The sequence below is a fragment of the Capricornis sumatraensis genome, chromosome 14 (genome assembly GCF_032405125.1).
Source record: "Capricornis sumatraensis isolate serow.1 chromosome 14, serow.2, whole genome shotgun sequence".
NCBI classification, from domain to species: Eukaryota; Metazoa; Chordata; class Mammalia; order Artiodactyla; family Bovidae; genus Capricornis; species Capricornis sumatraensis.
Window position 1 is genome coordinate 87,257,593 of NC_091082.1, and position 16,242 is coordinate 87,273,834.

At 60.7% G+C, this 16,242-nt stretch overlaps 1 protein-coding gene across 2 annotated transcripts in view; it reads right to left on the reverse strand.

The window, feature by feature from the left end:
• Positions 1 to 992: 992 nt before the first annotated feature.
• Positions 993 to 16,242, reverse strand: part of PPP1R12B (protein phosphatase 1 regulatory subunit 12B) — a 169,545-nt gene continuing 154,295 nt past the window's right edge. For both annotated transcript variants that reach the window (XM_068985639.1, XM_068985638.1), the window contains exons 21-25: positions 13,495 to 13,624; positions 12,764 to 12,868; positions 7,806 to 7,856; positions 7,173 to 7,223; positions 993 to 1,222 (exon numbers count right to left, since the gene is read on the reverse strand). In XM_068985639.1, the coding sequence (XP_068841740.1) occupies positions 1,136 to 1,222; positions 7,173 to 7,223; positions 7,806 to 7,856; positions 12,764 to 12,868; positions 13,495 to 13,624 (424 nt within the window). In that variant the 3' untranslated portion in view covers positions 993 to 1,135. The remainder of the gene's footprint in view (positions 1,223 to 7,172; positions 7,224 to 7,805; positions 7,857 to 12,763; positions 12,869 to 13,494; positions 13,625 to 16,242) is intronic.

Sequence of the window (16,242 nt, forward strand, 5' to 3'; positions counted from 1 at the left end):
CAGGCCTCAGTATTAACACCAAGGCATCACCAAGGACTCAGGACCCAACTCTGCCCTGGACCGAGGGGGCGGTTCACCCAGGCTTCTGTCCGGGGAGGCAGCCACACCGGGACGAACAGGGAGCCGGCCACGTGGGGACTGAGCTCTGGGCCAGGGAGCCACTGGTGCCTCGGGTCCCCAACCACGCACGGCAGGGCTAGCACGTGATGGGGGGCCTCAGGAAGACCTCTGCTCCCACCTGGAAACTTTCTGGTTATCAGCGTCTCCCAGCTTGCGAGTGATCAAGGTACAACCCCCAAAGCTCCCTGACCTGGGGTGGGGTCCCTGGACACGGCTGTGGAGGGGGGCCCTGCCCCTGCCGGAGCCTGGACTCCTGCTGCTCCTAAGCGAGCGAGCGCCTTTCCCCACACACGCCCAGAGTCGCCAAGTCCGCGTCCTTGAGGCCGGTCTCCTCGTGGGCCCCACTCACACCCGCCTCCAGCAGCCCGCCTCCAGCAGCCCACCCCGTGCCCCTCAGAAGCCCTCACGGAGGTGTTGCTTTTCTCAGGACAGGAAGTCGGGTTGAGGGAGCGAGGCAGGTGGGGCGCTCAGAGCCCAGGTTTTCTCGTGAAGAAACTGTGATGGGGGGACAGGCGTGCTGAGAGCCCGGCCCGGCTTCGTGGCGTGAGTGCCTGGACGGACTGCGGGGCTTGGGGCCTGTCCAGCACCTACGCCCCGGGCACGCGCAGCGGGGGCACCGAGGACGGACTGTAACAGCACAGACTCGGGGATGAGCCAGGCCGCCCGAGCTCGGGGCAGGCGCTGCAACAGCCAGGTGCCAGTAGGCGGTCGGCAGAAAAGCTGCCGCCAGCATCGCCGCATGGGCTCAGAGGAGAGTCAGCTCCTGGGCGGCAGGGGCGAGCGGCCGGGCAGTGGGCGGCCGGGTCCGAGGCAGGCCTGGCAACCCCGAGCCGCCTCCGGATGCCCAGCCGGCTGAGGGTCGCTGTGGTGCCTTGATGGGAACTGTCTGAGCCGGGGTGGGGGTGCTGGGGGGCCACCAACGGTGCGGTGGCTGGCAGCGGCTGGCGGCCAGAGGCAGGCCCCGGCTCGGCCGGCGGGTGCAGACACGGGCTGTCCCCGGCAGCCCAGGCCTGGCCTACTTGGACAGCTTGCTGATGACCCTGATGAGGGCACCGTTTTCGTCTTTCAGCCTCTGGTTGTCGGCCTTCAGCTCTGTCAGGACCTGCGGGGCGGAGGAAGACGCGTGAGGCCTGGTGTGGCCCGCGCCAGGCCGCTGTGTGAGGGTGACCAGCGCCAGCTCCCGGCCCCGCGGCAGGGACACCCTCCCCCCATCCTGGGCGAGTGACTGCTTCCTGGGTCCTCCCCGGGACCACTCTGGTTGGAGAACCTGGGGCAGCGCCCATGCTGGGGACACAGGGACGTTCCGAGGGTGACGGGGGAGGCGGGGGCACAGCCCAGGCCTCCGCTCACACCCACAGGACGACGTGCGGGTCCTGCTGCTGCAGCCCGGGGACGGGAAAGCTGAGGGCCCCGGGGCCACGGCGCACGTGGCCTCATCAGCCCCTAAACCGGGCCGGGACTGCCGGGGGAGGTGAGAGAGCTGTTCTGTTGGCCTTGGACCCTCACACCCCACTGCTCGACCTGTGGGACAAAGGGGGCAGCGGCCCCTAGCCCAGGCGGGGCACTCCCAAGGGAGGCATGGGGTCCAAGCCCCCTGACGGCCCCACAGGGACACAGCTGGCGTGTGACCTGGCTGCAGGTGCTGGTCTGAGGAAGAGAACTTGTTCACCTCGAGGGCGACCAAACCTCTCCTCCCATCTGTTGAGGGCCAATGTCCTCTGCTCGGTCGTTCAGGCCTACAGCCCCCATTGGGCCATGTTCCTGGGGCTCTGCTAGTAACACTCAGGGGCCAGTCAGATTCCCGAAAAGGATGGAACTGTCCCCTCAGCCCCTTACAGATGAAGCAGGTTAAGCTGCAGACAGACACATGTGGGCCGCAGGCAGCAGCACGGTGCCCAGAGGACAGAGGGCATCTGGAGCGTCAGGACGGCCCCGGGTGCTGGGACACAGCCCCCCTCACGGCCACAGATGTGGACAGGAGCCCAGCATCGCCGTCCACGCACAGCCCCTCACGGGAAGACGGACGCTGCAGGTGCGGGTCCACAAGCCGGGCCACGTCAGGCACCTGGCTCTCTTCCCTGGGTTTACCACTTTGTATCTAGAAAGGCCCGTCCCTGCCCTGGTCCCCCACAAAGCAGGGACTCTGAGGGGCCCACAGCTGCAGCATGGCGTGTAGGAGAGCGCTGATCCAGAAACGCCAGAGCAGGGCGGGCCTCTGAGCCCCTATGATGTCCCTGCGGCCCCATCAGAGCCGGACCACCTCCCTGCCCACCCTCAGCCTCAACTGCTCAGACGCCTGGGCCGAGAGGCTGGGAGAGGCCCTCTGATGTGCCCTCCCAGGCCGCCAGCAGACGCCCGGGCTGCGTTCCCACAGCGGCTCTGGATGGAAAGCAGCTCCACGTGGGTATGGCCGTGTCGCCACCGGTGGCTCTCAGATCAGGTCTGAACTGCCGCCTTTGAAAACATGTCCAAACACGGCCTCGACTCTCGGGAGACTCACTTCCAGGTTAAGACTTGATTCTTTGGGAAAACCAGGTCGAGGCACTTTCTCAGCCGCCCAAGCTTCTGCTGACAGCCCGGGACAGTCGGAAAGGACCAGGAGAAGCCGGCACTCAGACGGCAGAGGCCGCCTGCCCCACACTCTCCCCATGACCTAGGGTGGGTCACATCTTCTGACTTGGTTCTTCCAGCAAGAACAGCGGCTGGTTTCTCACTGAATGAGAACGTGTAAGCAGAGAGCTTGGCACGGGCCTGCACAGAACACCACCGGCTCCGTGGTACCTAGCCCCAACCAGGCCCGGGATCTTCCTCACCAGAGGGGGAATGAGAAAAATGGGACATCTTTTGGGGCCCCCAGTTCACCCTGAGTCAAGGGCTGATCTCCCTGAGTGGAGCGTGGACCTCATGCACCTTCCCAGGAGGCTGGGGGCCCCTTGGCTGGCAGGGGGACCCCAGCATGCCCGACAGGAACGGGGGGGGAGGGGGTTCAGACCCGGCGGGTGCGAGCTGCCAGCTACCAACCCAGAGGCACAGCAGACAGGCAGAAAGAAGAGCAAGCCTTGGTCGGGACTAATTAGATTGTTGCTGGAAATCAAAAACTCATGTCAGAGAGTGAGGACTGCTCAGGCCGCCTTGGCGGGAAATGCGCCAACTGTGAGTCAGGCTTCAGGCCACGTGAGGGAGAGGCTCCGAATCCAGGCGATGCGTTTCCTGGTCCTCCGGTGGCCGCTCACAGCCTCCTGCCTGTGGCTCCGTCAGGGAGGGCCTGGCCATGGCAAGGGCCCTGCCCCCAAGACGGGAAAAGAAGGCCAGACCCAGTGCGGGAGGTGGTGGAGAGGAGCAGGCTCAGAGCCCCTGCCCAGCGCTTGCTCTGGGCAGGGCCCGGGGCCTGGTTCTCGCCCGGCTGCACACAGAACAAGCGGGGAGCTCTAGACACCCCAGACCTCAGACTCAGAGGCTGAGCAGCACGTGGGATCCAGCCCCTGGGTGTCTGGAGCCTGCACCCCCTGCCCTTGGTCACAGCACCCCAGGCCCAACCTGACTGCTCCAGGGAACAGGCCGCACTGGGGTCACAGCTGACCGAGAGCCCGCCCTCCCCTGGAAACGCGTGGCGTTCACACACAGGCCAGGACCTGCGCGGCCACCTTGAGGGAAGAGTCTTAACAGAGCCCAAGCCAGGTCCCTGCCCTGCGCCTGCAGACCACCAACCTGCATGGACCCCACACACATAGGCTCTGGGGGCGAGTGCAGAGCCCGAGGCCGACGACAGAGGGAACGTGCCTGGGGTGGCGGGGAGGGCTAGGGCCCCTGGGGGTCCGAGCCCTCGACGGCCTCCGAGAGTCTGGCCACAACCCGGGTCAGAGCCCGGTTCTCAGCCTGCAGCTGCTTGTTCACGTGCTTCAAGGTCTGAATCTGTTTTAGCTGGTGAAGGTTCTGCAGAGAGTGAGACAGGGACGGACAGACAGACAGGACAGGCCAGAGAAGAGAGAAGTGGGACAGAGAAGTCACGCGGCTTTCTGCTTCTGCGCTCAGTCTGCACGCAAGGAAGGAAAGGCGAGGCGGAGGTGCTGGGTGGGCAGCTGGGGCTGGGGGCTGGCCGTGGCAGGGGTGAGTCTGGGGGCCGGTGCCTGGGGCTGCCCTGCTCCCCTCTCCTCACGTCCTGCCCTGAACTTGGCTCCCAACTCCCGTTCGTCTCCTCTCTGAGTCTTTACTATCTCACTTGTGTTTCATTTCCAATGGAGTGAGGCCTGTGGGAGGCGCGCCTGTGGCAGCCCGTCCTCCCCTGGACACAGGGCCCCAGCAAGGCCTGCTCTGCTGCCTGGAAGCCAGGGTGGAGACCTGCTCCCTGCCCTGGGGGAGGGCAGGGCCTCATCTCAGAAAACGGATGAGTGGCCGGCGCCAGGCCCGTCCAGTGGTCACCCCACAGCGTGGCGGATGGGAGCAGGGGAGCGTGTGCATGGCCGTCCCATGGACTACAGCCAGCAATAAACAGGCTCCTGCCCGGCCCAATCCTTCCCGCCAGGCCTCTGAGCCTGAAGCTGGGACCACCAGCTCTGGGAGGGAGAGAATGGGCTCCACAGACGGAGACGACGACCTGTGGGTTACATGACTACAGACAGGTCGCCAGGCGCCAGAGGAAGGTCTCTTCTGCCCGCGCAGAGGGGAAGGGCAGAGATGGAAGGGGAGGAGGGGGGCAGGGAGTGTCCAGGAGAGAAAGAAGAAACGAGAAACAGCAGGAAGGGGAGACGCGAAAAGGAAACACACGCAGACAGACGGCTGACCCTCGACCCGCAGACGGAGACTCGCCCCTGGGCGGCAGGAGGGTGGCCCAAGGCTCCCAGGAGCCCAGAAGGGCCGGGCCAGGGGGCCCCCTCAGCCAGAGGGTGAGTGCGCTCACGGTGCAGCGTGCGGGGCCAGGCGCAAGGACCCGTGGACAGCCCGTAGCGCTGCCCCTTCCCTGGGGCTGATGGGACCAGCGCTTTCAGCAATCATGGTCCCTCCACGAAATGGTCCTTGCCTCCTAGAGCGGTGTTCAGCTAGCAGAGTGACTCTCAGAACCTGGGAGCACAGGCGGGTCAAGGGAAAGAATCTGGCTGTGGGGGCAGGGCTGAGAACAGGCGTGGCAGGGAGCTCCGAGCAGGGGGCCAGGGTCAGCCAGGGACGCTTCCAGAGCCGGAAGACAAAACTCAAAAAGCAGTGTCCACATGGGTGGGCTGCAGGACCTCCCATGCCAGCGCCTGGAGGGGGGAGGGGAGCAAAGGGAGTGAGGGCGGGAGGGGAGGGGAGGGAGGGGACAAGGTTGGGAAGGGCGAGATGGGGGAGGGGTGACGGGGTGAGGAGGTGGGGGAGGGGAGGGAGGAGGTGGGGGAGGGGACAAGGTTGGGAAGGGCGAGATGGGGGAGGGGTGACGGGGTGAGGAGGTGGGGGAGGGGAGGGAGGAGGTGGGGGAGGGGAGGCGGTGAGATGGGGGAGGGGTGACGGGGTGAGGAGGTGGGGGAGGGGAGGGGAGGTGGGGGAGGGGAGGCGGTGAGATGGGGGAGGGGTGACGGGGTGGGGGGTGAGGTAGGCCAGCCCACCTCAGGGTCCAGAGCCAGGAAACTGGCCCCAGCCCCATCCGTCCTTGAGGCCCTCCCGCTTCCCGGGGCTCCCTGGAGGTCCCCACGACCAAGCCTGCAGGGCCTGAGCTTCTGTGTACACGGAACAGTTCCCTGGGCGCAGGTGTGACCGGGGTCTGCGGCTGGCCGGGGAGAACAGGGTGGCCGCAGGAAAAGCCAGGTTCCGACCAGCAGGCCTGCTGCCCGGGGTGCAGACACTCATGCACAGGCCCCACCCGGTTCCAGCTGGGCTGGCACAGAACCTGGACCTCGTGGGGCACCAGCCCGTGTGCTGACCTCGAAGCAGAGGAGAAGGCCTTGTGACCCCGCTGAGGGAACCGCAGGCCGAGAGGAGGGCACAGAGCCAGCTGCCTGAGCTGCGGCCTGAGGGCTCCCACACAGGCGGGAGCGGGCTCGGCAGCTCCCCTCCGGACAAGCGTGCACCCCCCATGCAGGCCAAGCGGACCAGACGGCAGCCTGACCTGGAGCGGGTGAGGCCTGGGCTCCTGAGGGCCCTGTTTGCAGGGTCCCAGCTGGGGCCGTGTCCACGCTCTCCTCAGGGCTGGCCCGTTTCCTAAGGAGCACCCTGGCAGCGGCCAGTGTAGCTCAAGAGCGGCAAAACCAGAGGAGCTCCGAGGAACCAAGGCCCACCCTGCGGACCCCGTGTGGGGGGCACGCTTGGAGCGCCGGGCGGTGCGTCCAGAGGAGCCAGCAGCTGGGGGGCGTGGGCCCCACGCCCTCGGGAGAGGCGGCCCTGCTGCAGACACAGGGGGCCCTGCCCGAAACCGCCCGCCAGCGTGGCCCGTCCACCCTGGGACACCGAGCCTGCCGCCCACGTGCCTCCCGTGCTGGGGCCATGCAGACCGACGCGGCGCCTGGCACCGGACCGCACGTCAGTTTTGACATCGTCAGGCCCTGGGCAACCTTCTTTAATAAATAACCCACCTTTTTAGGCCATGGGAACAAGGAATGGTCTCCCTCAAAGGGCTCAGCTCACAGCCCGGTGCCTCTGGCTCCCAGGGAGGAAGCCCGAGTGTGTTTCACCCAAGTGTGTTTCACACAAGTGTGTAGCCCCCTCACTATCACCCCGACACGCAGATCTGACGCCGCCCTGCCCTGCCCCGCCAGCCCCATCCTGTGCCCTTGAGTGCAACTCCCAGGGCCTGAGGGCCGATGGTGGGGATGGGTGCTGCAGGTCCTCAGACCCCGGAGCAGCCCCACCTGCGACCCGTCCTCAGGGCTGGAGCTGGAAGCCCGCCTCTGTCCTCTCATCCAGCCCCTTGGGGGAAGCCCTCAGAGGAAACCCTCCAGGTTTAGCTCAGGTTTGCCCCAGCTAGTTAGAAGTCCCCTTGGCCCAAAGGCCACGTCTGTTCCAAGGGGCTGAGGGTCGAGCCCAGGCTCCCCTCACCCACACAGTGCGCGCCCCTCACGAGCCCCCGCGGCCCGCAGGCTCCGTACCTTCACTTCCTCTTCCATCTCCGACATCTTCCGCTCCAGGGCCCGCCTCTCCTGTTCAACAGGGCAAGATGCTGAGTACTGACGGACTCCAAGTCAAGAAGCCGCCCCCCCGGCCCCGCTTAGCCAGAACCCCATGCCGTGGGAATCGAATGTAAAACTGAGCTGCTTTCCAAATGAAACATGGCAACAGGAGAGATGAGAACGTATTTTATACTCCAGGTCAAGGCGACGCTGGAGTTCATCAGTACACCTGATTTCTCCCAACCCGAGAAAGTCGACCCCCAGATAGATCCTGAGCGTGCTCGGGAGGAGTCAGCAGCTGACTGAGAAGCCCCTCGGTTAGAATGAGCAGGCTGTTCGCTCACGTTCGGTCCTTAGACCTCAATCCAGGGTGCAGCCGAAAGCGCCCCTTCTGCTCAGCAGGGCGGGAGGGCGCGTGCGCTGGGGACGCACTCTGCGGGCAGCTGAGTCTGCACAGCTCCACCTGCCCCAGCGATGCCAGCGGCCCCCTGGACCCCTGCCCTGAGCTCAGAGGCCGCCCTGGGACTAGCAACCAAACTGCCGCCCGGAGGCAGAGAGAACGGCAGCCCCTGGGACGGCCGCGCGGAAGCCCCGTCCCCGACGCACACGCACCCGCTTCTCCGTCTCCAGTGCCGACGACCGGTCAGGTGTCTTGTCTTGCTTCTGTCGGTGCAAAAGGAGGGAAGGAACACAGTTGTTACTGGAGGTCTCAGGGCCAGAGGGCTCGTCTCGTCTAGCCCCCACCGGCAGCCCACGAGGTGGCGGGGCTCCAGGCGGTCACACAGCAGGCCCTGCCCACGGGTCCTGACACGACTGAGATGCACTTCACCGCCCCTCCCGGTTTCACAGAGTCCCCACGGCGGGGCTGGGGGCGGTGGCCGGGCCCCCTGAGACATGACATGGCAGGGACACGAATGCACAGCCACCACACCCACAACACACCCCCCAAACATAGCACACACCCACACACAACACGCACACTGCATGCGTACACAACACACCCACACCACACACACGCACACACACCACACACACACCACACATGCACACATACACAACACGCTACACGCACATACCACACAATGCAACACGCACACTACATGCACACCACACACCCACACAACACGCACGCATGCACACATACACAACACACTACACGCACACAGAACACAATGCAACACACACACACCACACGCACAACACACCCACAACACGCACACGTGCACATACACAACACACTACACGCACACGCACACTACATGCACACACCACACACCCACACCACATACACATGCACACATGCACCACACCCACAACGCGCACACATGCACATACACAACACACTACACACACACACGCAACACGCACACTACATGCACACACCACACCCACACAACATGCACATGTACACACACAACATGCACACACAACACACACATGCAACACACACACTACATGCACACACACCCAAACATGCACACCTGTACACATAACACCACACGCACACAACACACATGCACACACATCCACCACACTACATGCATACATGTATACACACAACACACCCACACAACATGCACACGTATACACACAACACACACTACATGCATACACAACACATCCACACCACATACACATGCACACACACCATGCACCCACAACACGCACACATACACAACACACACCACGCACACAACACACACGCAACATGCACACACCACACACAACATGCACACGTGTACATACACAGCACACACACCACATGCACACACCACACGCACACAACACACATGCAAACACATACCCATACATAAGACACCCACATCACATACGCAACACTCCCCAACACATACACATGTACACACATACATGTATATACACACACCACACCCACCCACACAACACACACACATGTACACATACACACTACATGCACACAACACACGTACACATAAACACACTACACACGCACACATGTACACATAACACCACACGCACACAACATGCACACTACATACACAACACACCCACACCACATACACACACGCACCACACACAACACGCACACATGCACACATACAACACTACACACACACACAACACATCCACACAACACACATGCACACATACACAACACAGTACACACACACACACCACACATGCAACACGCACACTACATGCACACACCACACCCACACAACACACACACTACACGCACACAACACACCACACACATGCACACACCACACACCCACACAACACACACGTACATATGGAACACACACACTACACACACCACACAACACGCACACATGCACATACACAACACACTACACGCACAAACACATGCAACACTACATGCACACACAACACACCACACATACTACATGCATACACAACACACACCCACACATAAGACACCCAAATCACACACAACACTCCCCAACACATACACATGTACACACATGTATATACACATACGACACACACCCAGAGACTACATGTACACACACACACCACACGCATACATGTATACACACACCACACACACACCACGTACACACACAACAACCCACACATAAGCAACACACCCCCACATGTACATGTATACATACACATTCAGCACACACTACATACATATCACAAACACAACCCCTTACAGTACACACTACATGTACACACACATTCACCACAGGCACTACATGTATACACACAACACATGTATACATCAAAATACACTCCATACCCACTACATGTATACACACACAACACCCCCACACACACCACATACATGTACACACACAACACGCCCACACATAACACACACCCACATGTAGTTTCACCACACATTATATACATACTACACACACACAAACACCCCCACACAATACACACTACGTGTACACACAGATACATTCACCACACACAACACGCCTACACACCACACATACTATATACACACTAAATGTATACGCACGCTACGTAGTACTACATGTATACACACAACACACTACATGTACACACACAGAACATATCCACACAGAACACAGCCCCACACGCGTTTATCACACACAACACACATACACAGTACATGTACATGCACAAACAACACACATGTACACATACACAGACACCACCACACATAACCCCCACACACTACACACACAACCCCCACACACCCACAGAACACAGACTACACATATACACATTCACCACACGCACACGCAGGACACATGTATACACGAAACAACACAGAGAAACACACGCACTACCTGTATACACACACACATTCACCACATACAACACACTCCCACACACATCTACCACGCACACCACACACTAAATGTGAACACATTCACTACACACACACCCACAACACAATCACATACACACATTCACCACACACTCCCACACAATACACATTCATCACATACATACCCACTACATATACACACATTCATCATATACACACAACACCCCCACAACACGCACACACACACACACCAACATACATGGAGATACACACTCGCTTCAAGGCTGCCCGACTCTCCCCGTGCCACCCCCATTCCCTCTCTGGAATCTCAGGCCGGAGGGAATGGAGGGGCCTTCCTCCTGAGCGGCCCCTGCTGCTCTGCCCCTCTGTCCTGGGGGCAGAGGTGGTGCTGTTCAGGTGGGCGGGCTGGAGGCCCGTGGGTCTCGGTCCACCCACAGACCTGCCTGCTGTGTGCAGCGCCTTCCTGCTTCGTGCAATGGGCTCTGCACCCGGCGAGACTCTGCTCGAACGAGAGACTGGAGCTCTGCTAGGGGCCGCCCTCCACCTTCTTCCTTTCTTCACTCTGGCCGCGCCCGGTCTTTGCTGCTGTGCGGGCCGCTCCCCGGCTGCGGCGCGGGGACCGCTCTCCGGCTGTGGGGGCCGCTCTCCGGCTGTGGGGCAGTGCGGGCACCGTCCTGGGGTGGCTTCTCCTGCTGGGGAGCGCAGGCTCCAGGCATGTGGCTTGGGCTCCGGCTCGTGGAGTGCGGGCTTGGCTGCTCCTCAGCATGTGGGGTCTTTGAGGACCAGGGATCGAAGCCATGTCTCCTGCACTGGTAGGCAGGTTCTCTACCTCTGAGCCACAGGGGAGCCTCTACTTATTACACATAATTTGGGGAGGAGATAAAAAGATTCAGCCACCACAGCCAAAAAGCAGAGTAGCTTCAAGGCTGGACTCCTTGATGGGGCATGGGGACGCCCCGAGGCCCCTTCTGTTATCAGCGCTTCAGAACCAGGCAGAATTCCTTATGACCAACAGACCGCTGATGACAAAGTGACTGCTTATGCTGAGTACCAAGCACAGAAACGCTGAGTGAACACAGAAAGCGCGCTGGGGTTCCTGAGGAGGCTTCTTTTCTTAAACTGTGAAGGACTGGCTGGAACCAGCAGAGACTCGGGATTTCAGGCTCCTATCCGAGGCTCTCGCCAATGTCTCTGAAGCGCACGGCCATCGGCCACTCCCTCCACCGAGAAGCAGGAGGAGAGAAGGGGCAGGGCAGTCGCACCCCGGTCCTCCTGCCTGAGCCGGGGCCGCGGGAGCCATTTCACGGCTACTTCACGTGCATTGGGAGAGCTTAACTGGCTTACTCGGCCAAAGAACTCGTTCTGTTTTGCCTTGGTTTAAATCTAAGCCCTCCGAGTTAGGGTGGGCCTTCCCTGCAGACACGCCGTGCGTCCATGTGGTAACCGTCTGCACACAGATGTGTGGGGCCGACAGGCCTCCCCCTCACTGTCCATCGAACAGTCCATTTTTGGTAAAGAGCTGAGGCTTGGCTTGCAGCACCAGCATTTCTTCTGACTTTCAGTAACTCGTATTTGGCAAAACAAAGCATATTCCGACACACCCAGTAAAGCAGTTGGCTAAAAAGTCCACACACTTCCCCAGGGACGCAGAGGCTGAGTTTATCTTCAACAGCCACCACGCAATCAGTGTCCCAGCTCGTGGGAGCGCTGTGCCATGAAGCCAAGACCCGGAGGTCAAAGGAGGCACTGTTGGAGCTTCTGCAGAGGGAGTGGGGGCGGAGCTCCTCACAGGACGCCCCCAGCCGCTGAACCGTGCAGCCCAGGCCTGCTGCTTCAGGACAAAGTCGGCTTCGGCTGCCATGAGCAGGTGGGGCCCTTCCAGGGTGAGGATGAAGGGCAGCTCCCAGGACAGGCGGCTCTGCACTGCAGAGCCGTCGAGAAAGCCCTCGGGGCAGGCCCCCCCAGGGCATGCCCCCACCCCGGCCCCCCGGGCGCTGGCACCCCTGTCGCCTGCGGGTTAGGAGGACACTGTCCCCCGCCACATGCTCACTGCTCAGGTCCAGCATTTCCATCTCTGCTTTCGGACCCCATCTTGGGGCAGAACTGACAGCCAGCTCTGGTCTCCACCTGGGCCGCCCTGGCAAGACTCAAAACTCTCACCCCCAGGCCTCCAGGCGGCTTCCCACAGACCCAGCAATGGCCCATGGCAGGTGAAGCCCGCCCCTCATCTCTGGGGAGGGCCGTCCTGACCACCTCGCTGCCCCATCCAAGTCTGGCTCTCCTCTCCCCACCTCACCTGGGCCATCTTCTCAAGCCTGGACTTCACGTCCGCCAGCTCGAGCTGGGCCTCCTGAAGTTTTGTCTTTAGCTTCTGGTTCTCGGTCAGGGCGCTCTCGTAGAGCTGGGGAGGGAGAGAGGAGTCAGGTCCCCACCAAGTGGGCAGCTGGAGACAGGCCTCCTGCTGCTGGAACCGTGAGGTCCAAGGGACCGAACACAAAGGTGACACTCCCGTCAGTAACGCTGCTCTCCAGGGCAGGGGACAGAGCGGACGCAACGCTGCGTCGTGCTGTAGAACTCTGGTTCCCACACAGAAGAGGCTTGACGCTGGAGCCGCCCTTGCATGTGTACCCGTTTTAGCCAAGTTCTGCCTAACAAGACAAACGTTTTGGTAACGAAAAAGTTTTTCCTGGCACCTCATGCACAGAAACGGTTTCGAGCCGGCCCCTTGAGCTGGGTTCTCTTCTGCAAGAAGTGAAGGAAACGAGCCGTGAAATAACAAACCCTCAAACCAGAGTACTGTTACTGACCGCGACCGAGCAGCGTGTGTGTCTGGGGCTCACGGGACTCACTGAAAGCAAATGGCTTTGCTCTCCCTTCCACAACTCTCGGTCCTTGCTGCTTCCCACACCTCTAAGCACCCGATACAGGGACATTTTTACTGTACAAGAAACAGCAGCCGGCAGAGGGCGGTGACCGAGGCGCCCTGCGGGGCTGTCCCGAGTGGGGCGGGCCGGAGTCGGAGCCCACCTTCCTGTAGTCCCTACTGCCGTCCTCCTCTGCGCGGCTGCTCAGGGTGGCCAGGCGGGCCTCGCGGGCCTCCCGGCGGGCTCTGGCTGACGCCCGCTCAGTGGACGCGTCGCTGCCTCCAGATTCCAGCCTGCAGGAGACACAGGGAAGGGGAAGCTGGTTCCGAGAACAGCAAGGTGTAGGAGGAGACGCTAAAGGGCAGCAGACGCTTTCCCCAGAGGCGCTGAGTGCCACAGGGCATGCCTGCCCACCTGGGCAGGGGGCCAGCCGGCACCCAGCACACAATGGGCTTCAAGTTGGCAGTTTACACGCTTGTGCTGGCTGAAATCTCAGAGCTTTTCACACTAGCTTCGGGGTGAATATCTTCCCTCGAGAGAGTGCTTTTAAAAGCAAGTTTCTTGGATCTCAGAGGCTCTTACAAAATGATTCCAATGAAGTCAGAAACACGTGGGCCTGGCGCTCAAAGCTGGGGTGGGCGAGGAAGGCCCGGGGCAGGCGAGCTCACCGTCCACCCCTCCTCTGGACGCCACATGGGGGCAGCCATGCCCAGGACAGGACTTCACAGCCTGTAGGGGCTGCATGCTTGGGGCGGACGGCGGCTTCGTTCCAGAACTGGCTGGTCCGAGAGTGGATCACAGACTGAGTGGGTCCCTAACAGTGTTCCTGTTTGTCTGGGGCTTTGCTGTTTCCAAGCTAAAACGCAGCCCATCAACGGCCACAGACGGACTGGCCCTGCTGGGCTCCACCCTGAACCAGGAGGCGTGAAGGCCCGGCTCCAGAGCATCTGCCCATGGCCCTGTCCTGTGGGCGCTGCTCGGAGGTGGGTGGGATCCAGGCGCCAGAAGAGGCAGAGCTGGGGGGGGCGGCGCCCAGGACCCCGAGGGCCGCTCTGTCCTCAGAGGGAGGCTGCGTTCTACAGCAGCGTTCTTTTTCTTCTTACACTAAAACAAACACCTTTTGTAAACAGAAATTCCTTCACTGACTTTCCTGATTATAAAAGCGGTACTGCTCGCTGAACAGCTTAAGCACTGGTATCGAAGCGCCTAAACAGAAAGTGAAAGCCACCCCAAGCCCTGCCCCAGGACAGTCTCTGTCAACAGCTTAGTCCGTGTTCCTGCAGGATGTTAGACGCGGAGGTGGGAACAGACACTTCTGTAAACAAATTCGGAGAACACTTTCCGCGTCTGCCTCTCCTCTTCTCCCCTGCACCTGCTCCCAACGGCCACGGGCACCCCACACGCGCATAAGGACAGGCCTCCCTCAATGACAGAAAGATGACTGTGGAGACTTCCACTGTATGGCTGCGTGAGCGCTTAATCCTCTATTGAAAGGCCCACACCATCCGTGCTACGGCACTGAGGTCGTGTCTGACTTTGCGACCCCAGGGACGGTAGCTCGCCAGGCTCCTCTAGCCATGAGATTCCACAAGCAGGAATACTGGAGTGGGATGACGCTTCCTTCTCCAAGGCACACACTGACCTGTCTATAAGCCTTAGTCTATCTGTTCAGTTACTTTCTCAGCGTAAAATTTTAGCAGTGGAACCGTCTGGTCGAGAAGGAAATATACTGAGCCTCCTACACACAGCAGAGCTTTTAAAACTGAAGTGGAAGTCGCTCAGCTGTAGCCAACTCTTTGCGACCCCATGGACTATGCAGTCTGCGGAGCTCTCCGGGCCAGATGCTGCCATGGGCAGCCATTCCTTTCTCCAGCAGATCTTCCCAACCCAGGAATCAAACCAGGGCTCCTGCATCGCAGGTGGGTTCTTTACCAGCTGAGCCACCAGGGAAGCCTCAGAACTAACGGGAAAGCTGCAAGAAGTGTTTTCCCCGCTTTCAGAGGTCGGAATCTCATGTGATGAGGCGGACGCCTCCCGACGAAGCGAGAAGTCACGCGCGACTCCGCGGGCTGTTGGCTGGCTCCTCCGATTTTGAGGACCTCACTGATCTACTCGATACAGTTTTACAGCATATTTTGAAGTTGGCAGGGAAATTTATTTTCATAAATGGCATTATAATGTAACAGAGTTCACAAGAAATTAACCGGAGTAAAGCGCTTCTCTCCACCAATCTGCAAAATTAATTTTCTTCTGGGTTAGAGGGAAATTAAGAGTTACCCTCAGCTGGTGCTGGCGAGAGGACACGCGTGGGGAGGACACGCGCCAGTGTGTGAATTTTAGGGTCTATCAACAAGGAAGCAGCGACTCCATCACGAGACGGATCCGCCCACACCTCCCGCAACCACGCACCCCCGTCCCTCTCAGGGTCATCAGAGCGGTCACAAGCCTGGGGACCGACGGCCTCCACTCTTACTTCATTCTTCAGGAAGACCAAGTCTGCCCTTAGGTACTCGGCAAAAAGTTACAGAGGACCCCTCCCCAAACCCTGACATTCTTCGAGTTTTCAGGGCTGTAGCTCACTGGACAAACTTCCCCTGGGCCCACCTGGGTACAGGGAGCAGGCTGGGGCCCCTGATCCAGAACCATGGGTCCGACTGGCCATCCCTCTGCCCCAAGCGCCACCAGCACCTCCCTCAGGGCCCAGCTGCTTCCCGCTGAGACTGTCTGTCCAGCCGTCTGTCTGTCGGGATGCTCACGCCCCCCCGAGCCCAGGGGAACCGAGGTGGAGGCAGGACGCAGCGTGGTGTGGATGGAGGGGTTGTGCGGGGGCGAGGAGAGGAGAGAGGACACAGAGAGGCTGAGGCGGGCGGCGGCGCGGGCAAGCATGCTTACTCACGGGGGTGGCGCAGGG